Source organism: Pseudophryne corroboree, chromosome 2 (genome assembly GCF_028390025.1).
Source record: "Pseudophryne corroboree isolate aPseCor3 chromosome 2, aPseCor3.hap2, whole genome shotgun sequence".
Classification (NCBI taxonomy): Eukaryota; Metazoa; Chordata; class Amphibia; order Anura; family Myobatrachidae; genus Pseudophryne; species Pseudophryne corroboree.
In genome coordinates this window covers 424,538,384-424,562,852 of record NC_086445.1, presented here as the reverse complement: position 1 = coordinate 424,562,852, position 24,469 = coordinate 424,538,384, and the positions used below count along the sequence as shown (strand labels likewise).

General features: G+C 46.7%; 1 protein-coding gene across 1 annotated transcript in view; it reads left to right on the top strand.

The window, feature by feature from the left end:
- Window positions 1-24,469, top strand: part of GEMIN8 (gem nuclear organelle associated protein 8) — a 201,947-nt gene that overhangs the window by 81,306 nt on the left and 96,172 nt on the right. Inside the window, exon 2 of the mRNA XM_063953534.1 lies at window positions 15,906-15,942. Within this exon, the coding sequence (XP_063809604.1) occupies window positions 15,940-15,942 (3 nt within the window). The 5' untranslated portion in view covers window positions 15,906-15,939. The remainder of the gene's footprint in view (window positions 1-15,905; window positions 15,943-24,469) is intronic.

Below are 24,469 nucleotides of genomic sequence, written 5' to 3'. Positions count from 1 at the left end.
ATTGTGTGTAGAAAACAAAAACAAAGTACAGCAAAGTACAGTGTAATCACAGTCACATACTGTATATACAAAGAAGACAAGACAAAGGGTAGAGCGGGGAAAAGGGCAGAGTCAGGGAAGGGGAATGAGTGAGCTAATCGATCATATCTAAGTACAAGTATGGTTTCCATACAGTGAAGTGGTCTACACAGGAAAGCAATATCATGGTGAGTCTAGTGGGATCTGGTCTTTGTAGACTGAGGTAGATTTAAATTCCAGCCAAGAAGACCACGTTGCAACATAATCAGAATGTGTGTCTAGGACTGAATGAAGAATATCCTCCATTGTTCTATAAAATTCTATCCGCTGGAACCATGCCCATATCCTGGGGGGGGGGGGGCGGAGACTTCCAGTGGAACGGTACCACTGCCCTCGCTGCCTTATTAAGATGCTTGAGAAGGGAATGTTTATATTTTGCTAGTGGTATTGCAGTGTGGGAGAGTAACCAGAAGTCAATCTCGGTAGGAGCCTGAAACCCCAGGATTTCAGAGGAAATTTGAATAACCTGGCCCCAAAAGGTAGCAATCAGGGGGCAGTCCCATCATATATGAATAAGGGTACCTCGTTCCTTTCCACACCTCCAACACAGAGGAGACACTGAAGGAAAGAACTTATGTAGAAGGGAGGGACATCGATACCACCTAGTAAGCAATTTATACTGTTTCTATAACCTCCAAACATGTAGATCAACGGGACATAACTTCACAGTGTTTTTTCCAATTAATATGTATCCCTCGAGGTACAAGATCAGCATCCCATTTCGTACAGAAAGCAGAGTCTCCTGTGAAAAGACCATGTAGCAATATCTTATATATACCCGATATAACATGGGTGGGTTCAGAGGGTTGGGAACACATTGCTTCAAAAGGTGTGATGTCTCCTGTTAATGCAGCAGCTGTCCTGTGTGACAAAGTAAAATGACAAGTCTGGAAATAGAACCAGAAGTCAGTCGCGGGGATATCGGTGCCCTCCCTGAGTTCATCAAAAGATTTAACCTTTCCCCCGGAGAGCAAATGTGATACCCTAGTCAAGCCTGCCCGTTTCCATCTGGTGGCCGCACCTCCTCTAATACCCGGCCCAAACAGTGGGTTGTCAAGAAGCGGGAGAAGCAGGGAGTTTGACGAAGAGAGACCCAATTTATAGCGTAGGGTTCTCCATAGAGCCAAAGTGGGTCCAACAGTCAAATGCGAGAAGCGGCCAATGGTTCTAAGCTAGGGAACTGCCTGTAATTGTAGACCCGCGGACCGTCTCTCCAAGTCAACCCACTGCTTGGAGCTAGCACCAGGTCGCGATCAATCTAGGATCCTATTCAAAATCGTGGCCTGATAATATGTTGAAACCATGGGCAACTGTTGGCCCCCCTGGGCCTTCCTATACAATAAGTAGCAATGTTTGAACCTGGGCTTCCTGCCACCCCAAACAAATCAGCTAATTGCCTTGTGTGTGTCTACCAGAAACTGATGGGGGAGCTTCAAAGGGATAGTCTGGAAAAGATACAGTAACCGTGGTAGGATATTCATTTTCACAATGTTCATACGGCCTAACCAGGAAAATTTCTGTTGGAGCCACTGTGTCATTTCCTTACGCAGCTTCCGCAATAAAGGGAGGTGATTTAAAGTGACTGTAGTAGACAGGGAGGAGGGGATCAAAATGCCTAAATATTTAATGTGTGTGGGGTGCCAGGTGAAGGGAAACACAGTCCTCAGGGACGAGACTAGTTCAGTAGGGAGGGAGACATTAGGAGCCGTCGATTTTAGCATTATTAATCTTAAAATTAGATAGCACTCCAAAACGTGAAAATTCTTTCATAAGATTAGGTAATGACACAGCAGGGTTTGTAATGACCGCCAGGAGGTCGTCTGCAAACAATGCAAGTCTATGTTCATTTCCACCCACTTTCAATCCAGTGATACCAGGGTTCTGCCGAATGGCCCTAGCCAGAGCCTCCATGCAGACAACAAATATCAATGGTGACAGCGGGCATCCCTGTCTAGTCCCATTAGAGATGGTTATCGGGTAGGAGAGTATTCCGTTCACCCGCACCTGTGCCGAGGGAGCCCGGTATAACGCCAAGTTTTTTTGCAATAACACTTCTCCCAGGCCCAATCGTCGCAGTGTCGTTTCCATTAAGACCCAGTCTATACGGTCGAATGCTTTCTCAGCGTCTATGGAGAGAAGCATCATAGGAGTCTTAGCTGAGCCTGCATGGGTTTTCAGGTCAATCACTCTTATGGTGTTGTCCCTTGCTTCCCTACCTCGAACAAAGCCAACCTGGTCTGAGTGTATCACTGCTGGCAGTAACAAACACAGGCGGTTCGCAATGAGTTTGGCATACAATTTAATATCTACGTTAAGGAGGGAGATTGGCCTATAACTGGACGGTAATGATGGGTCTTTACCGTCTTTAGGAATGTGCTTCCAAGGACTGATTCGAAAAGGGGGTCTGGAGAGACAGAGTTGCAAGCACGGAGCAAAAGAGGGAGAAGTTTATCTTGAAACATTTTGTAATAAGATATGGGGAAGCCATCGGGGCCCGGACTTTTACCAGACGGGGAGCACTTCAGGGCGGACATGAGTTCGTCATTTGTAAAAGGGTCCTCAAGGGCTGAAATCGTAGCTGGGGAGAGTGACGGGAATTTAATCTCTTCTAGGAAGTCCTCTACTGCCTTCTCATGCATTGACCGTTCACACTGGGAGCGCAGTGATGTCAAATTATAGAGATCCGTATAGTAAGCATGAAAGATCTCTGCCATCTTACCGTCAGAAGCATGAGGCACACCAGAGGAATCCCTAATCTCCTTAAGATAAGTTAGGGATCTTTGGGCACGAAGAGCACGGGCAAGAAGCTTCCCAGGCTTGTTACTCCACCTATGGAATTTATGTCTGCAACAGCAAAATGCCCTGCGGGAGCCTTCATTCAGTAAACTATTTAAGGATGACCGAGCCTCTTGCAGCTCCGCTAACACATCGGAAGTTAGTGTAGATTTATGTGTGAGTTCTAGTCTTTTCATTTTAGCAAGTAGGGCGTCCCGACATTCATTTTTTTGTTTCTTGAGGAGGGAGCCCAGTTGGATGCATTTACCTCTAATCACGCATTTATGGGCTTCTCACACTGTCACTGGGGAGACCTCGTCAGTCAGATTAAGAGCAATGTAATCCTCAATAGAACTCTCTATTTGGGCCCGGCAGTCTGGGTCTCTGAGAAATCGCTCATTAAAGCGCCATTGCAATTGGCGCGGGGGAGGGTGGTGTAAAGATAGGATAAGAGTAATGGGGGCGTGGTCAGAGCCAACTATTTGTCCTATTGTGGCATCTACAAGAAAATCAAGAGATTTGTGATCCACAAAGAGATAATCAATACGGGTATAGCAATTGTGCGGGTAAGAGTAAAACGTGTAGTCTCTATATTTAGGGTGGAGCAGGCGCCAGGTGTCCTTTAGCTGGAAGTCATGTAGAATCGACTTAAAGTGTCTTATATCATTTACAGAAGATCTGGGTGCACCAGTTGAGGTATCTAGAAGAGGCTCCAATGCCCAGTTAAGGTCACCTCCTACCACTAATACCCCTTCCAAAGATTGCTCTATCAGCTCCAAAGCCTCCCTTATAAAACGGATCTGACCCTGATTAGGGAGATAAAGGTTAACAAATGTAAAAGTTTGGTCGGCAATAGTAGCCTTCACCAGCAGTCCTCTTCCATCTCCAATAGGAACTTCCGATACATCATGCAGTCTAACATGTTTGGCAAATAAAATTGCAACTCCCTTGGCCTTAGCACCTGAGAAATCATTATAATATCCCTGCGGGAAATGACGGGAGTGTAGCTTCGGAGAGGCACCTCTTTTAAAGTGCGTCTCCTGAAGGAACACCACGTCCGTGTTATCGGTATGTAGAGAGTGTAGAAGCCGTGACCTCTTTTCGGGGATGTTAAGGCCTTTCACATTAAATGATACTAACTTCAAATTAGCCATATTGGTAAGTTACCAGGGAATTGCAACCCTGCCACACCACCGTGTCACCCATATTACCCTGTTGAAAGAGTAGCCACCCATAATACCTCATCCAATTGGGAGAAGGGAGGAAGGGAAGCACAAGAGGAAAGACGGGGAGATAACGTAGACAATAAAAGACAAAAAAAACAGCTGTCAATCCAACAGCAATACTCTGCATCATTAGTCATGGGAAACCATAATCTGCCCATGATCTACAAATGTATAGCAGAGCAAGGGGGGTCGCCGTTAAATAGCATTGAAATGCAAACAAAATTATTCAGTAGATAGAGCAGCTCGAATAAAGAAGAAAACTGAACCAGATTACTACGAGAACAAGCAATGCGCTGGGAGCCAAAGGCAAAATGGCAGAAAAAGTAACAGTGACCTAGTACAAAAGTGACATAACCTAAAAACCAATAAACAAAGTACATGACTTGGCAGGAAGTGGCAGTATTGAAGCAGCCATGAGAGGCAAACAATTACCTAAACAATCGCAGACAGCAAACTATTTAACCATCAGTGGAAGGACATAGCAAAAAGAAAAAACAACATATCAAAAACACATTAAGTATGTCAAATAGTCACGTGTCCATGGAAATTGTAACTTGAGGTCTAGCCCGCCGTAGTCATTCCGTGTCATCTGTGGTAACAGTAGCAGCCGTAACGGCTTCAGTTTCCTCAAATGTGTCAGCTCGTCGTCTCCTCCTAGAATTATGGACTTTCTGCCATCGTTCTGCTTGAGGCGGAGGTGACAGTGACCGTTCAAACGGGTCCAGCCAATTAGGGAGACGCGGGGCAGGAATATCTAGGGCTGAGCAGAAGCCCTTAACACCATCATATTCCTGTAGGACAAAAAGGGTTCCTTTGTAGGTCGCTTGGATAGATAATGGGAATCCCCAGCGAAATTTGATGTTACGGTTTTTTAGTTCATCTGTGAGGGGGCGGAGTATACGCCTCTGTTGTAGGGTAGACCACGAGAGGTCCGGAAAAATTTGTATCCTATGACCATCAAAAGTAATGTCTGGTGCCCGTCTGGCTGCTTTAAGAATCTCCTCTTTCTCCTGAAAGTAGTGGAGTCTGCAGATAACGTCGCGTGGTCTATCCGTTGGTGCTCCTCTAGGACGCAAGGCCCGATGTGCCCTGTCAAACACCATATGGTAGTCGGAGTCCGCTCCCAAAAGTTCATTGAATATTTTGGTCAGAGCAGGTTCAACGTTTTGGAGTGTGACGTCTTCAGGCAATCCCCGTATTCGCAGGTTATTCCTGCGCCCCCTGTTGTCCACGTCATTGAGTCTGCTGCCCATGGCAATCAGAGAGCGTGATTGGCGAGAGATGAGATCATGGAGATCAGATATTTTAGAATCAGTCTTCGCAGAGCAATCTTCCAACGTTACCACTCTATCTGCGACATGAGTGACATCAGACTGAATGGAAGAAAGACGGGTCTGAATGGAATCCTGTATCCGTTGTTCCATGGACTGAAGGTCCTGCTGCAGGTCCTGGCGGGTGGGGAGGGACCGCAATTTGGAGAGAATGGCAGATAAATCTGAGGATTCCACTGTAGGAGAAGATGGTGCAGGGGGCCCGGGAGCCGCATTGTCTTCCATGGCTCTGGAGAGTAAGGAGGGCGATGGAGGGGCGGACGAGGTAGAATCGGACACAGGTGGCCGAAATAGTGTACGAAAAGTCTTGGCTTGGGACGAGTTGGCTGTATTATTTGACGATTTCTTGGAGTAACGTTTTTTCGGCATGAGGCATGGTGCTAAGCGTAGTCAGAAGGAATTATCGTCGAACTGAGTATCAACATACAGGCGACATATCACGTGTTCCCCTCAGCATGGCCCGGTCAGGTCATTGTAATTCAAAGTTCAGGCACCATGTTGTGAAGAGGAGAGTGTCATTGTTGCAGGATACCGGATCCTTCTGCCCGGGGTAAAAAAATTGGGTATGGGAGGGTAGCCGCCACCGTGTCGCAGTGCTAAGTGAACCCCCTCTCCAGAAGAGCAGAGACAGCAGTGGGGGAGGCCTCCGCAAACCCCCCGTTATAGTATAAGAAAGCCTGAAGGAAGGGTGTAATTCAGGGAGTCGCCGCAGGAGGGAGCTCCAGTCCCTTCAATTCAACAAGGTATGTGTAAGTGATGCTTGCTGTGTCTCCCACAGTAAAAGGGAATGCGGAGCAATGGTGCTTTATAGAGATGTGGAGGCCAAAACACTGACCAGCAAGGAAGTGCCTGGGCATTCACATGTATACCAGTCCAGTACAACCCAGAAACTTTCATTCAAATGGGCAGAGGTGTCAGTATGCCCTGTACAGGTCCCAGGGAGTGAGAGGCAGCAGTAAATAGAGGGAGGGGGGGGGGGGACAGCTGGGACACTGCACACAGCTAATCCCCAGCCTCTCAATCTTTGCAGCAGCTCAGCTGAGTATAGTGCATGGTCCCCCAGGCTCACCTTCACAGCAGGGGACGCATGCACCGCAGGTCCGTACTCCAAGATGGCCGCTGCCCGCGGATCTAGCTCCGGCCAGCAGCGTCTCGCGGGCCGCAGCACAGGGAGAGATAGGCACTTCAGGGGGGCGGCTCACGGCGGGCAAGCACTGCGGGAGTGTAGAAAGCCCCACAGGTGAGCGGGGTGCGGGTTCGCCAGCCGGGGGGGCGCGGGGTCACTGCCGGGATCGCGGAAATCGAGTCCCCGGCTTCAGGGCGGCGGGAAGGCCTCAGTCCGGGCACACAGAATCCCCAGCTCCACAGCACACCACCACCTCGCTGGGCAGGGAACACAGGCAGGGGGACCCCAGATGGTGACAAGGGGTCAGATAAACGGGGCAAATAGCAGTTTTATATAGGGTCCTCCAGGAGCTCAGAGTAACTGCTGCCTGTTAGTTAGCTGGCCAAGCCACGCCCCCGAGTTGGGGTTATCTTAACTCTAAGCCACAATCATCAAAATTATAACAAATAAAGGCTTGAAATATCTCACTTTGTATGTAATGAGTCTATATAATATATTGGTTTCACCTTTTATGTTGAATTACTGAAATAAATTAACTTTTGCACAATATTCTAATTTTCTGAGTTTCACCTGTATATTGCAAGGGGTACCATTGCTATGGGGCTGGCAACAGACCTAGGTCTAACCGTTGTCTACCAAGTATCTGTAACTGCCTGTTAAGCTATTGGTTTTGGCCATTGCCTGCCTTGAAAAGGGGGACTTATCAGCACTTATACAGTTGGCGGTCTGTCTCTCCCTCTCAGTAATGCTGTGTAATGCTCCCTCACTATATACTCCTTCTCCCGTGCTCCCATTTCACCCTCACAGGCATGGCGGAGCTAATCCGTTGCCTTGCCATTGTTAGAGAGAAACTTCTCCTTGATTACAACTTTTTATGAAATGTGTTGTGGGTGAGGCTCAAGCGCTGAGATTAGAACTGTCCCAGAAAGGGACATAGTGGTGAAATGAGAAATCTCCAGTAAGGGACATATTAAATTAGCTGCGCGTTTATCAATAGTCTCACACCTGTTGGGTTTTAAGATTTTTGGTTTCAGGGCAAGTCTAATTTTTTAGGCGCTCTGAAGAGAGTTCTCTAGAAGCATTGGGAAGGGTCACCTTATAGCGTTACTGTGGTGCCCATGGAGTTATGGCTATGCCCTTGGGTACCTGGTTATGTACAATACCTTGACAGTATTTTGTGGTCCCTGACAAAACATATTACAGACGCACTGTACAGAGTTTGGAGTCGTCTTATCTGAAATCAGTGCTTTGTGCTGTAATGTTTCAGGACACACTAATGCGATAAACCAAACATTGTGCTACATATGACCTTGATCTTGATACACAGAAGGAGTCATCTCTTCTGGGATGCGTTACAATATATAATGAATTCAGTGTCTGTGCTATTCAGAGCAGGACACAATAGAAGCATTGAGTTGTATTGTACTCAAGACGACTTGTTTTGCATTTGCTAGTCAACCCATTTTAAGTCCTTGTACTACCGTATATTCAGTATGGTTTTTGTGTGTGCTTTCCAATTCAACCATTTTATTTACAGCAGAACAATTAGAATAGCCTATGTTTTTGTCAATGTCAAGGTCCTATCTGACAGAAGTCACCATTAACGTTTCCAAAACAGTGATTATTATATGTACTGAAAGGGCAATGTTACCATTTTCATCAGTTTTAGCGAAGCATACAGAAACACAGCATGAACCTTCTTAAACATAAGGGAATAGCTTGTGAAATAAGTTATTCATACAGATTATGGGCCTATTTCAGACCTGATCGCAGCAGCAAATTTGTTCTCTAATGGGCAAAACCATGTGCACTACAGGGGGGGCAGATATAACATTTGCAGAAAGATTTAGATTTGGGTGGGTTATATTGTTTCTGTGCAGAGTAAATACTGGCTGCTTTATTTTTACACTGCAATTTATATTTCAGTTTGAACACACCCCACCCAAATCTAACTCTCTCTGCACATGTTATATCTGCCCCTCCTGCAGTGCTCATGGTTTTGCTTATTAGAGAACAAATTTGCTGCTGCGATCAGGTCTGAATTAGGTCCTATATGCACTTTGGTAAACAATACATGATGGAAAGAGGGGGCACCTTAAAGTGCGGGCCATGCAGTTTCAGAGTTTTTCAACCAGATTTATCTGGCAACTAGACCTGAAGAGCTTGGCAAAATTGTATGATTATCATTACAGGGTATTACTTAGTATTTTTTTTTATGCTGCGGGGTACACTGGGCTCCACAAGGATTGGACAATGTGGTGTAGAATAGGATCTTGATCCGAGGCACCAACAGGCTCAAAGCTTTGACTGTTCCCAGAATGCACAGCGCCGCCTCCTATATCACCCCGCCTCCCAGCACAGGAGCTCAGTTTTGTAAGTTGGTGCTGCAGTAAGCAGGCACTTAACAGAGGGGCTGCTCCAAGCAGCCCTGAGAAAAGCTTTTTTTGAAGTAAAAAGTGAAGACTTCAAGGGCAGCAGCTGTGATAAATGTCTTGTGACATTCACTGCTGCAGCTCCAGCTCTCCCCAGCAGCGCTGTACACTCCCAAGCCCTGGTTGCCGGGTACCTACAGCGGAGGCTCCAGTTTTCTTCACGTAAGACACACACAGCTGGGGCTCTCCAGGATCGCGTGGCCATGCTTCGGGAGGTGGTAAGTGGGTCCCGCTTGCGGGATCCCGGTCTTTATCGCGATCCGCCGCGGTCAGTGGGAGGCGGGCCGCGCGCGCTGGCGGTGGACACTGTGGCAGTACAGGCGATCCCACTAGATCACCAGGGCATGGGCGCAGGTCAGGTTTTCTCTCTAAACCAATTCTTATATCGCCCACAGTACCCGGTGGTTTTGCCAGCAGAGGGGATAAGGCTTAGACCTGAAGCCCCTCCCCCAGCCCCAGGGCGCCATTTCTAGCAAGTGTTCCCGCCCTGGAGCTGCATATCTGTCTTTTCCTCACTCCCTGTCAGTGTCTGCGGAGCCATTATCCCTCAGCTCACTGTTCCTGGGACTGCTTGGGCAAATCCTCCTATATAAAGCCGCCTGGTTGTCAGCACTGTGCCTTTACATGACACTTAAGTATTCTACCTGCCTTTTTAGTCAGTGTTAGAAAGAAAGAGTGCACTTAGTCAGGGGTTTATAGTACAATTACCCCGTGATATACATCCAGTTCTTACTGTGTACTGTTATATCTATTGTTATATAGCTGTGTAAGCTAGTCCAGTGCAGTATTATTGTCTGTAATAACCTCTGCATTGTACAAACTGTGACTTTCTGTGTGTGCATTTGATAGCTGAGTGGTGTCCATTTCGTGTCTTTCACTCATCTTGCTATCTTTATATTCCATAACCTGAGTGGGCTTGGTGCGTCAGGTGTTATCTAATATAGGATTTTCACAAAGATATACTGTATTACGTATTTTTCTCTGTGATTTAGTCACCATATCTCTCCTTTATCTCTGCTAGTGCTGATTACACTGCGCAGGGGTTTGGGTTTAGAGGTATAGTGCTGCTGATAATTGTACTGTGTTACCTCATACTGCACGTTATATCATCTCTGCTTCTGAGGGTAACGGTTCTGAGGCGGAACACACTGCTGGTGTTGCTGAAGCCACAGACAAATATGAGGAGAATATAGCAGCTGTGGGCTCTGGTTCTGGGGGCTCCTTGCCCCCCAGTGGGACTGTGGCAGCGGAAGCACATACTGACCCACCGTGGGCCGCTTTTTCCACACTTCTGCATACGCTAGTTCATAAACTAACACCCCCTATGGGACCCCCAATGCCGGTACAACCGTATGTGGTCCCTGCAGCTAACCCGCCATGGGCGGACGATTTATCTGCTCAATTAAAGAAGTTGAACCAGTCCTTGACTACTAAAAACTCTGACCAACGCTCGCCTAAGTCCAAGAGGTCCTGTAAGCGAGCGCTTGTCTCCTCACAATCCACTGACGTCACTGACACCTCGTCTGATGAAGACTGCACATATACTAACCCCACAGGTTCTGACTCAGATACGGCTGATGGGGAGGGTAGTTCACATGTGGATGTTCCTGATCTTTTGGAGGCTATTAAGTTAATTCTGCAGATTACGGATGATCCTGAGCCATCCGTTCCTCCTAAGAAACCAGATAGGTTCAAGCATCAGAAGGAGGTTAAACAAGTTTTACCTCACTCTGATCACCTAGTGGATATATGTCAGGAACCCTGGAAAAACCCGGGTACGACGTTTGTGCCTCAAAAGAAGATGCTGGCTCGCTATCCCCTCGCGCCTGAGCTGTCTAAGAATTGGGAAACGCCTCCTCCAGTGGACATGTGGCTAGAACGGTGGTTTCCTCAGCTCTACCTGTCACTACCGTCACGTCTCTAAAGAGCCTACGGATAAACGTGTGGAGGGTTGTCTGAAAGCGATTTACACCCTCATGGGTGCTGCACAAAGGCCCACTATTGCAGCTACATGGGCTGCAGAGGCTATTGAAGCATGGGCCTTGGAGTTAGAAGCTGAAATCTCCTCTGACCAAGCTAGACAATGCTTGTCATATATTGTCACAGCTTCTCAATATATTAAAGAGGCGGCTTCTGATGCCGGTATCCTAGCAGCCAAGGCCTCTACTACGTCAGTCCTGGCTCGCCGGATATTGTGGCTGAAATCCTGGTCTGTGGATCTGGACTCTAGAAAAACCCTGGAGGTACACCCTTTCAAGGGAGATAATCTGTTTGGGGAGGACTTAACCAAGATTGTGGCTGACTTGGCTACTGCCTGTCTGCCTAATACCGCTCCTTCTGTGTCGAAGGCTAAAGGTATGTTCTTTCGCCCCTTTCGTCCTTCAGGTAAAGCAAAAGGTCAGGCGTACCATAAGCAGGCCCGCACTTCCAAACCTGGTAAGCCGAAGCCCAAACTAGCCTGGGCTGCCCGTCAGCCAGCTGCCAAGACCGATGAGCCTGCCGCATGATGGGGCGGGCCTCCCCCTGGGGGATCCCAGGGTTGGGGACCGGCTTCTAGGATATACCCAGGAATGGTTGAAGACCACTTCAGATGCCTGGGTACGGGAAGTCGTCACTCCAGGTTACGCCATAGCTTTCAAAAACCGACCCCCTCATCGATTTTGCCAGACAGACGTCCCTTTAGACCAGACAAAGACAAAAACTCTTCACTCGGTGGTACAGACCCTCCTGGATACAGGAGTTGTAGTACAAGTGCCTCTTGCTCAGAGGGACCAGGGGTACTATTCTCCGCTGTTTCTAGTCCCGAAACCGAATGGGTCCTCCCGGCCCATTCTCAACCTCAAGGCATTGAACAGGTTTGTGAAGATTTCCAAGTTCCGTATGTAAACTCTTCGCTCTATAGTTCTGGCCTTGGAACCTGGGGACTACATGGTCTCCCTGGACATACAGGATGCTTACCTGCATATTCCTATAGCACTGTCACATCAACAATACATGAGGTTTGCTATTGGCAACGTCCATTACCAGTTTCGGGCATTACCTTTTGGTTTGACAACGGCTCCGCGAGTCTTCACCAAAGTTATGGCGGTGATGACGGTGGTACTCCGCCGTCAAGGGGTCAGGATACTGCCGTATCTGGACGACTTATTAATTCTGGCAAATTCCCCAGATCTTCTCCTGCGTCATCTGGATATGACGGTCCGGTTTCTACAAGCCCACGGGTGGCTCATCACCTGGAAGAAATCCTCCCTGGTCCCTGCTCCGAGCATGGTGCACCTGGGAGCGCTGTTGGACACTCACAATCAGAGGTTGTTCTTGTCTCAGGAGAAAGTCCTGAAGCTTCATGACAGGATTCGTGGCTTCCTTTCTCGTCCGCAAGTGTCGATACATTCGGCAATGCAGGTGCTGGGCCTCATGGTATCGGCATTCGACATGGTGGAGTATGCTCAATTCCACTCTCGCCCCCTCCAGAGGCTGATTCTAGCCGAGTGGGACGGCCTGCCTCACCGGATCAGATCTCAAATGATCTTATTGACTCCGGAGGTCCGTCTGTCGCTGCTTTGGTGGCTCCGGGACCAACAATTGTGCAGGGGTCGTCCCTTCTGGATATCCAACTGGGTCCTGTTGACGACAGATGCCATTCTAAGAGGTTGGGACGCGGTGCTGGAGCAGCGCTCCCTTCAGGGTCGGTGGACCAAGGAGGAATCTCTCCTCTCGATCAACATTCTGGAGTTGCGGGCGGTCTTCAATGCGTTGAACCTGGCCCAGCATTTAATTCAGAACCGTCCTGTTCAAGTACAGTCGGACAACGCCACCACAGTGGCTTACATAAATCATCAAGGCGGCACTTAAAGCCGTTTGGCAATGAAGGAAGTCTCACGGATTCTACGTTGGGCGGTACGCCATCTACCGACCATATCGGCAATATTCAATCCAGGAGTCCTGAATTGGGAAGCGGACTTTCTCAGTCGTCAGGACGTACATGCCGGCGAGTGGGGCCTCCATCCAGAAGTGTTTCAACTCCTAGTGGAAAAGTGGGGTCTTCCAGATGTAGATCTGATGGCGTCTCGACACAATCACAAGGTTCCGGTCTTCGGAACAAGGACAAGGGATCCTCAAGCAGCATTCGTGGATGCGCTGGCAGTGCCATGGAGGTTTCGGCTGCCGTACGTGTTCCCTCCGGTGTCACTCCTGCCCAGGGTAATTCGGAAGTTCAAGCAAGAAAGAGGAAATCTGCTTCTCATAGCTCCGGCGTGGCCCAGACGGCACTGGTTCTCAGACCTGCAAGGCCTATCGTCGGACCGTCCACTTCAACTTCCACAATGCCCAGACCTCCTCGTTCAGGACTTCTGTGTCTACCAGGACCTAGCCCGGCTATCTTTGACGGCGTGGCTCTTGAAGCTTCCGTCTTGAGGGCTAAGGGTTTTTTGAAGAGGTCATTAAAACTATGTTGCGGGCCCGGAAACCGGCTTCTGCTCGGATTTATCATAGGGTCTGGCATTCCTACTTTGTTTAGTGTGTATCTAACAATTATGACGCTTCCAAGTTTAGTACAGCCAAACTTTTGGCTTTTCTGCAGCAAGGCCTAGATTTAGGCCTGCGTCTGGCCTTCCTCAAGGTTCATATTTCTGCCTTGTCTGTGTGGTTTCAGAGAAAAATTGCGACTTTACCTGATGTTCATACTTTCACTCAGGGTGTGTTGCGTATCCAACCTTCCTATGTCCCGCCTGTGGTTCCTTGGGACTTGTCGGTGGTTTTGGAGGCGTTGCAGGAGCCTCCATTTGAACCCCTGGTTCAGCTGAACTTAAGTGGCTTTCCCTTAAGGTGGTGTTCTTGCTGGATATTGCCTCTACTAGAAGAGTGTCGGATCTGGGTGCCTTGTCTTGTAGTTCCCCATATCTGATTTTTCACCGTGACCGGGCGGTTCTTAGGACTCGTCCCGGATATTTACCTAAGGTGGTTTCTTCGTTCCACCTTAATCAGGAGATTGTGGTTCCGGCCTTTGTCTCTCCTGATTTGTCTCCCAAAGAGTGGTCTTTGGATGTGGTACGGGCTCTTCGTATCTATGTGAAGAGAACTGCTTCTATTCGAAAATCTGATTCTCTTTGTTTTTGTTTGGATTTCACAAACGTGGCTGGCCTGCTCACAAGCAGACCCTGGCCAGATGGATTAGAATGGTGATTGCAGATGCTTATGTGAGGGCTGGTCTGTCAGCTCCTGCTCACATTACGGCCCATTCTGTTGGACCTTCTTGGGCGGCCCAACGTGGTGCGACCCTTGATCAATTGTGCAAGGCGGCTACGTGGTCCTCAGGGAACACGTTCATAAGGTTCTATGCCTTCGATACTGCCGCTTCCCAGGATGCTTCCTTTGGACGCCGGGTTCTTGTGCCCGCTACAGTGCATCCCCTCCCATAAGGAACTGCTTTAGGACATCCCCATTGTCCAATCCTTGTGGAGCCCAGTGTACCCCGCAGCAGAAAATGAGTTTTATGGTAAGAACTTACCTTTGTTAAAACTCTTTCTGCGAGGTACACTGGGCTCCACAAGGCGCCCACCCTGACGCACTTAGCTTCTTTGGGTTGGTATGGCATTAGCAGCTGACACTTCTCCTGTCATGAGTGTTGTGTATGTGGCTACTAACCGTTGTCGTCTCTCTTCCTGCTACTGCATTGGGCTGGTTAACTAAAAACTGAGGGGTAAATGTATGAAGGAATAATAAGAGTGGAGAAGTGAGCTAGTGGAGAAGTTGCCCATGGCAACCAATCAGCTGCTCTGTATAATTTTATAGTATGCACATTATAAATGTTACTTCAATGCTGATTGGATGCCATGGGCAACTTCTCCACTGGCTCACTTCTCCACTCTTATCACTGCTTCATACATTTACCCCTGAGCTCCTGTGCTGGGAGTTGGGGTGATATAGGAGGCGGCGCTGTGCATTCTGGGAACAGTCAAAGCTTTGAGCCTGTTGGTGCCTCGGATCAAGATCCTATTCTACACCCCATTGTCCAATCCTTGTGGAGCCCAGTGTACCTTGCAGAAAGAGATGTAACAAAGGTAAGTTCTTACCATAAAACTCGTTTTTGTTTTGTTTTTTACATTATTTTTATTGGATATCTGTAACAGTAGCGAATTGTCCATTTCACCATTCTCTTCCCATGCTTCATCAATGTTTGTGTGGGTTTCCAGCCAGGATGGAAAACATGCTAGTGCAGTGATTCTCAAACTGTGTGCCGCGGCACCCTGGTGTGCCTTGGGACACTTGCAGGGGTGCTTTGGATTGGTGGTCCAGGAATAATTCAGATTATTTCTGGTAAACGTAATAGCCACGACCAGTGCTGGTGGCTATCATTCATAAAATGATGACAGACAGAAGCAAATCTTGTCCCTCACCACATAACTGAACCTATGGATGACACACAAACACAATTGATGTAATTTCATATTTCTTTCTAAAATTCTCAATAAGAAAGTTAAAGCTAGGGGTGCTTTGAAAAGAAAAGTCTGATATTCTAGGGCACCGTGATTCAAAAAAGTTTGGGAACTACTGTGTTAGTGGGTTAATTGGCTGCTAACTAGATTGACCCTAGTGTCTGGAATTTAGAGGGGATGTATTAACGCAGTGCTCAATCCATAGTACTAGTTTTGAGACCCTAAGCAAGATATAACACGTACTGTAAATTATGAAGCGCTAGTTTTCCACAGTTCATGTAAAAATATATTTCTGAAATCTTTTTCCGCTAGGTAATATTGATTAATGGCTTAAACGTTACTTATTAGAATAGACATAAAACTGTCACTAAGCTGTTTGAATGCAATCAACTCGAATTGTAATAAGTCTGAGTTATGACGTTTTTAATTCTTAAGCATTATTTTAGCAGCTTTTCACCAATACTTTGTATTTAAACTATGATTTATTTTGTTTAAATTTCTAGGTATTTGAAAACAGATTAAAATCATTCATCAGATATGGTGAGTATAAAAGTATGTACGGTGGTTCTGAAGTTTGGGTCTTGAGTCTTAAGAGTGGTTCATTTGTACATAAGGCCTGGTTCAGAGACGCAGCAGCGATGTGAAAATAAGCTAATGCAGCAGTAGGCATCGGAGAGGAAAAAGACTACTTCTGCCGGCATTGCAGACACGAGTGCTGCATCCTAAGATGCAGCATTGGATCATTTGCGAGGCCATCTGAGTAAGCATGAGGTTAATACACAGAAATGGCAAGTTGGTCAGGTAAATGTAAAAGTCCATTACAGATGCTTGCAAAGTTGGGGTTAATCTGGACAAGAAAAAAAACTCAGAAATCCTCCAGAACACTATAATGGAACAGCAAACGGGATTTGCATCCTATATGATAGTAGAAATACAGAGATCACAATTACATGTATTTGCAAAGATATGATTAAGCCACATTTATGTATTTCTAAATGGAGATCTAACTCACTTGGAGGCACTTCAAGATCCTTCAAATGGTATTACAGGGATCAGCATGCCCTCCAATTACTGATCCCACACTTGCCTCCCAGATCCATGAGGTGGTAAGATGCAGACCCTGGCCTCTGCACTCACAGAAAACAGGGGGTGACTTATCCCAATTTTCCGGATTGCTGTCCAACACCACCTACTCCCTACCTCCAAATGGCAAAAGCCTGTCAATCAGGCTACAGTTCAGAGGGCACGGTGTGCGACTATACAGGACCTGTTCTGCACAGGCACCCCACCATTGCTTTGCATACATGTCCGATTTAGGTGCATAGCTAACGAACATCCTGCTTAAATATCCAGTGTTTTTTTGTTTGTTTTTTAAGTAAGGTGGGGGGACTGAGATATTTTTGAGTTCAAGACTACAGCTGTGATGTGAGTATTAAGTATACAACTCCAGAAGGTTCTCAAGGTCTTGGGCTAATCATTAATCGACGCTGCTGAAAACAAGGTGTCTCTCTCTATCTCATGGTGACACCTGTCACTCTTCATTTATACATTGCTGTGTACTATTTTTTGTTTTTGCTACTTTACTATGATTCCTTCAGCATTCAGCTAAATTATCAATTATGATTTAAGCTGTACAAGATTAAAACACATGTTTAACCTTTATGCAGTCTTCATTAGTTGTTTGTTTGTTTTCCTAACAGGGTAATGTTTTAATTTTCACTTGTATATACATCTGTAACTGCCCTCATACTAGGCTAGGAGTATCTCACAGAACTGCAAACTGATAATCACTGGGAAAATGGCCACCACACCATTCTCCCAGAGACTCGGTGATGCGCACTAGACTCTGGGACAGAGCTATGGTCCCCTTGTGACCCTAGTGCCCAGAGTCAACAGCGCAGACTGCTAGATAGGAGGAGGCCCAGATGGAGCCTGCACATGGGCCGCCTCCTCTCTAGAAGTGCCCCTGCCTGTTGTATTAGATTTTTCATGGTTAAATTCTAATAAAGAACCCATATATTAGAATACAAATAATTTAAAAACTAGATATAAGTGCATTTGATTTATGTCTGATGTAAACTATATGCAGGCTCACCCCTGCATATGGATGTAAATCAGTTATTGGTGCAGTTCTGTTGATTGTAAATTCCATCCAATATGTGTTCAGCTCCACATGAGGCAATATGTGTTTTCTGTATTTCTAATATTATACCATTTGTAGGTCATAACAGACAGTATGGACTTCATTGGCTATTGATAGCAGAGGGCAATAAAGTAAACTTAAGTCCATTTCCTTGAGGCCAACCACAAAGATCATCTGAAACTTTAATGGCCAATTCAAGCCTGACTGTAGGACCATTCTGAACAATATAATTTCACCTCCCTATATGCAACAGGAAGCAAGGTTCAGTTTTCCCACAGAATACATGTCTTTCCAAACTCCCATGTGAGCATCATCTACTCCTGTATTCTTGTGAGACTGGAACTCATTTACTGCTCAATATAAATTACAAAACAACATTATAAAGTGGCCTTTTCTTTGCATTCAAATTATGTGCATTACAATGAGGAAACACACTGTAATGTGGCCAAAACCTGACTCTGGAGCATTTCCAGTTTTCTGCCAAATGTTTTAATTGTGTGAAAAAACACATTTTATTCAACTGCATATGATACTATTTTACAGCTGCAGAAGCAGATGTGGTTTGGGGTTTTTCTTACTGGTCCCAAGTGATAGCCAGGAAGTTTGTTTTGGCTGCTTAGATGTATGGGAAGTTATAATGATGTTTGTTATATGTTAGAATTAAGTTTTTTTGTTTTTTTTGTGTGTGTGTGTGTGTGTGTGTGTGTGTGTGTGTGTGTGTGTGTGTGTGTGTGTGTGTGTGTGTGTGTGTGTGTGTGTGTGTGTGTTGTTTTTTTAATATACCTAACATTCCAAAATTAGGCTGATTAAAGCTGGATAAGGAAGCTATGTTTTGTGTTTCTTTGTTGAAACACTTGCTACATCTTTAGTAGTTAAGTTGTTTGTATTTTATTTATTGTATATAAAATAATTATCAATGAATAAAAAAATAAAAAAAAAATAGACACTGGGGGGCTTTTAATTCTAGGTAAAGTACTGCCGGACATTGCTGCAATGCCTGTCTGCACACACCTCATTTCATCTTGCATCTCTATAGGGTGTGATGGAAAACTCAAGTGGTGGATGCAATGTGATGTTCCGTATCGGAACATCATGTCAGTGCTAAGGAATAAAATTCCACAGCGCCCCCCCCCCCCCCCCCCCCCAGTTGAGAGCTTAATTAATAAATGGCCGTATCAGATTCCTTATTATTATGTCTTTAACACCTGTACAGGTTTGAAAAATGAATTTGATGTTATCACTGACCACCAATTGAAGTGTTACTGATGAAAGTAATTACGGATTACAGCAGGGCTCGACAATTCCTAGGAGCCAGGTCGCCATAGCCCCTAGATTTTGCTGCCTAGTAACCAGATTATGCAGCGAGGGAGGAAGCCGATCCTTGTCAGCCCCAGCAGAGATTTGTGGGCATGCCTGTATTGCTGCAGCCATTTCATGCACAGGAGTGCATGTGTTGAGTGTTCACCTTGGCCTGTTCTGACTGCTGTTCCTGTTTGTCCCGGTCTGCACTGTCTGCTGTCTCCAAACTCCAGCTGCATAGAGCTCATGGGTTAGAGCAGGGATGGGGAACCTTCGGCCCTCCAGCTATTGTTGAACTACACATCCCAGTATGCCCTGCAGCAGTTTTAGCATGGCCAAGATAGCTGACAGCATTACAAAGAGTCACCCTGACTCACTGAATGCTGCTGCCAGCACTGCGCCCGCCGCCAGACAGTACCCCAGTCTGTACATTGAAGTCCTGTCCGGAGCGGGATGATGGGTCACTCGCCCCTCTACTCCTGAGCGCCTCCTCCCCCCAGAGTGGTGCTGAGTGATGCGAAGGGGAGGAAGAGCAGCTCTTCACTCAACTCTGAGGACGGGCCGGCCGGAGGGGGAGGTAGGGCTACACTCATAGCTCCTCCCCTTTCCTGCTGTGACTTAAGGCACCAAATGCGTGACCACAACGGCTGCACAATGTAGCCCTGGGACTCAGCAGCAGCTATTCTTGGCTGCCTGAAAAGTGCACCCCTGTATCCATTTATACTGCAGTGCATTCCCGGATGCCAGAGGATGAGACTGGAGGGGGAGCCGAGCTGCCGGGAGGAAAGCAGGTAACCACCAATGGTAGGGAGCAGACTACAAATTATAGGGAAGTGGGAAGTCGAGGCACAATATGTACACACCCGTGCCCCAGGGTCTCCTCTCATCCCATTAAAGTGGTGTCTGTCAGTAAGTTTGAGTGTGTGTGTCAGTAAGTAGTGTCAGTAAGCAGTGTCTGTGTCAGTAAGTGTATCTATGTTGTGTGTTTCAGTAAGTAGTGTCTAAGGCAGTGTGTGTGTGTGTGTGTCAGTAAGTTGTATCGGTCAGTAAGGAGTGTCTGTCCGTAAGTATGTATGTGCCAGTAAGGTGTATCTGTGTTAATAAGGTGTCAGTAAGTAGAATATTTGTCAGTAAGGGGTGTCTCGGTAAAGGGTTCCATGTCGGTGTGTTTGTGTCAGTAAGTTGTATCTGTGTCAGTAAGTATGTATGTGCTAATAAGTTGTGTGTGTCAGTAAGTATAATCTATGTCAGTGAGGGTGTCTGTGTTAAGTTGTATCTGTCAGTAATGAGTGTCTGTCAGTATGCGCTGTCGGCAAGTGTGTCTCGGTGTGTTTGTATCAGTAAGTGGAATCTGTGTCGGTAAGGGGGGGGGGGGGGGGGGTGTCAATACGATGTGCCTGTCATTAGGTATGTATGTGCCAAAAAGTGGTATCTGTTAGTAATACCCCTTTCACACCGCCAATGGAAACGGGTCCTTCCTGGGTGGGATCCAGCATTGGACGCTGCTGCTGGCTTCCCCGACCCAGCAATATGCCGGGCTGGTTGCCATAGTAGTGGGGGGCGGAGGCGGCGCTGGGAGATGAGATCATTTACCGGTAAATCTATTTCTCGTAGTCCGTAGTGGATGCTGGGCGCCCGTCCCAAGTGCGGACTTCTTCTGCAATACTTGTATATAGTTATTGCTTAAATAAGGGTTATGTTGTGGTTGCATCAGGGTTGATCTGATGCTCTGTTGTTGTTAATACTGTTAACTGGGTATGTTTATCACAAGTTATACGGTGTGATTGGTGTGGCTGGTATGAGTCTTGCCCTGGATTCCAAAATCCTTTCCTTGTACTGTCAGCTCTTCCGGGCACAGTTTCTCTAACTGAGGTCTGGAGGAGGGACATAGAGGCAGGAGCCAGAGCACACCAGAATCTAAATTCTTTCTAAAAGTGCCCTGTCTCCTGCGGAGCCCGTCTATTCCCCATGGTCCTTACGGAGTCCCCAGCATCCACTACGGACTACTAATAGATTTACCAGTAAGTAAAATCTTGTTTTCTGTGAGGTTATTGAAGAACTTTAAATGCTTGAACCTTTTTGTTTATTTATTCCTTTGTGATTTGCATTGTGTGTGTGCTGGCGTTAACATACCCAGCACAGTAGTATACTTCCTTCTACACAAATGGAGGCAATTGTACTTCAGATTGTAAATTTATAAAACCATTAATAATCCACCTTTGTAGGATTAATTATATGTATATAATATTATCCACATGTTGGTGTGGTCTCAAATAGTGAAAACAACAGTGCATAAAGCTGACCAGATAATAGCTTCCTCCCCTCAATAACCAGTAACCACTCTTCCTTAACGCCCAAGGTGCCAAGGAAGATACCTTAGGCAGACAGCAGCTGACAATAGTGCCAACTTGCTTAGCGGTTTTACTGATGTCATTACGTTTCATTTTATAAAGCTTTTGCTCTGCATATATCAAACACAATGATATCTGCTGAGGAAAGATTTCTGCTTCCAACCACAGTGGAAGCTGCTCAAATCAATCTGGCAGTCCTTTTCAGGTGCATGACAGGGAGGGGTCAACAAGAGGACGTCATGTTAGAAGCCAAATGGCAGTTGGCCTATATCTGTATTACAGTTTATGGAATATACCAGGTCTGGGTAGATCCCATGTAGACATGGGATTATAATATCCCATGTGAAAGAAATGCTGTGGGCACCTAACATTTGGGAGCTTTTTCTGTGAATGTGGTGGAATTTCCCTAGCTCCGTAATACAGTAGGTCCTGCCTGCTCCTAGTTTTATCTTAATGGCTTCTGAATTCTACATTATTATTTTCTCTAACGTCCTAGTGGATGCTGGGGACTCCGTAAGGACCATGGGGAATAGACGGGCTCCGCAGGAGACTGGGCACTCTAAGAAAGATTTAGTAATACTGGTGTGCACTGGCTCCTCCCTCTATGCCCCTCCTCCAGACCTCAGTTAGAATCTGTGCCCGGCCAGAGCTGGGTGCTTTTAGTGGGCTCTCCTGAGCTTGCTAATAAGAAAGTATTTTAGTTAGGTTTTTTATTTTCAGAGAGCTTCTGCTGGCAACAGACTCTCTGCTACGTGGTACTGAGGGGAGAGAAGCCAACCTACTAACTGCGGCTAGGTTGCGCTTCTTAGGCTACTGGACACCATTAGCTCCAGAGGGATCGAACACAGGACCTGACCTTGTCGTCCATTCCTGGAGCCGCGCCGCCGTCCCCCTCGCAGAGCCAGAAGACAGAAGCCGGCAGAAGCAAGAAGACATCGAAATCGGCGGCAGAAGACTCCTGTCTTCACATGAGGTAGCGCACAGCACTGCAGCTGTGCGCCATTGCTCCCACATTACACCCACACACTCCGGTCACTGTAGGGTGCAGGGCGCCCTGGGCAGCAATTAAGTACCTCCTGGCAAAAGCAGCATATATACAGTTGGACACAGTTATATGCATGAGCCCCCGCCATTAATTTTACACAAAATCGCGGGAGAAGCCCACCGCTGAGGGGGCGGGGCCTTCTGCCTCAGCACTCACCAGCGCCATTTTCTCTCCACAGCTCCGCTGAGAGGAAGCTCCCCAGGCTCTCCCCTGCACGATAGAGAGGGTGGAAAAGAGAGGGGGGACACATAAATTTGGCGTAAAAACAATATATACAGCAGCTACTGGGTTAACACTAAGTTACTGTGTGATTCCTGGGTCATATAGCGCTGGGGTGTGTGCTGGCATACTCTCTCTCTGTCTCTCCAAAGGGCCTTGTGGGGGAACTGTCTTCAAATAGAGCATCCCCTGTGTGTGTGGTGTGTCGGTACGTGTGTGTCGACATGTCTGAGGTAAAAGGCTCCCCTAAGGAGGGGAGAGAGCAAATATGTGTGAGAGGGTGTCTCCGTCGACAACGCCGACACCTGTTTGGATATGTGTAAGTGCTGAGGTGAATTTATTGCACAAAAGATTAGAGAACAGACAGGAAATCTACCCATGTCTGTCCCTATGTCACAGAGACCTTCAGAGTCTCACAATGCTCACTATCCAAAATAATAAACACTGATATCGACACGGAGTTTGACTCCAGTGTCGACTACGATAATGCAAAGTTACAGCCAAGATGGCTGAAAGGTATTCAATATATGATTATTGTAATAAAAGATGATTTGCATATCACTGATGACTCAATTGTCCCTGACACAAGGGTACACATGTTAAGGGGAAGAAAGCTGAGGTAAATTTCCCTCCTCTCATGAGGAAAAAGAGCGTGAATCTCCAGACAAGAGACTGCAGCTTCCCACAAAAAATTCTCAGGCAGTATCCTTTCGCCACTAAGGCCAGGATGTGATGGGAATCTTCCCCTAGGGTGTCCCGTTTGCACAGAAGGTAGCACTAGCTATTCTCAGGGATCCTGCAGATAGCGTGCACATTCTAGTATACTACTCAGACCGGCGATTGTGTCGGCATGGGTTTATAGCGCTGTGGCAGCGTGGACAGGTACCTTATCAGCAGAGATTGAGACCCTAGTATGCATATAGATATATATATGTATATATATATATATATATATATATATATATAAAAGATGCTGTCTTAAGTGATAGGTGTATATATATACAAAACATGCCCAAAGAGACATGAGTATACTGGGTCCTAGAGTCAAAGCTATGTCGATTTCTGCTTGACGTGTCCTGTAGAATATGCAATGGACAGATAATGCCGACTTAAGAGGCATGTGGAAGGCTGAGGATTGTGTGGAGAAGGGTTCTCGGACCTGGTCTCCACAGCTATAGCTGGTAATTCTGATATTTTGCCTTATATCCTGCACAGCCTAGGAAAGCACGACATTATCAAATGCAGCCTTTCGAATAAAGAAACAAGAAAGTCCGAGGTGCGTCCTTTCTTGCCAGAGGCGGGGGCAGAGGAAAGAAGCTACACAAAACAGCTAGTTCCCAGGAACAGAAGTCCTCCCCGGCCTCTACAAAAATCCACCGCATGTCGCTGGGGCTCCACAGGCGGAGCTAGGCCCGGTGGGGGCACGTCTTCGTAAGTTCAGCCACAAGTGGGTTCACTCCCTGTTAGATCCCTGGGCAATAGATATTGTGTCTCAGGGATGCAAGCTAGACTTTGAGAAGATGCCCCCTCACCGACTTCCCTGCCGGCTTCCCCCCACGAGAGGGAAACAGTGTTAACTGCAATTCATAAATTGTATCTTCAACAGGTGGTGGTCAAGGTTCCTCTCCTTCAACAAAGAGGGGGTTATTATTCGATCATGTTGTAGTCCCGAAACCAGACGGTTCGGTCGGACCCATATTGAATTTAAAATCCCTGAACATATACCTGAAAGGGTTCAAGTTCAAGATGGAATCGCTAAGAGCGGTTATTGCAAGCCTGAAAGGGAGAGATTTTATGGTGACTCGGGACATAAAGGATGCATACCTTCATGTCCCCATTTATCCACCTCATCAGGCGTACCTCAGAATTGCGGTACGGGATGGTCATTACCAATTTCAGACGTTGCCGTTTGGTCTCTCCACGGCCTTGAGAATATTCACCAAGGTAATGGCGGAAATGATGGTGCTCCTGCGGAAGCAAGGTGTCACTATTATCACGTACTTGGACGAT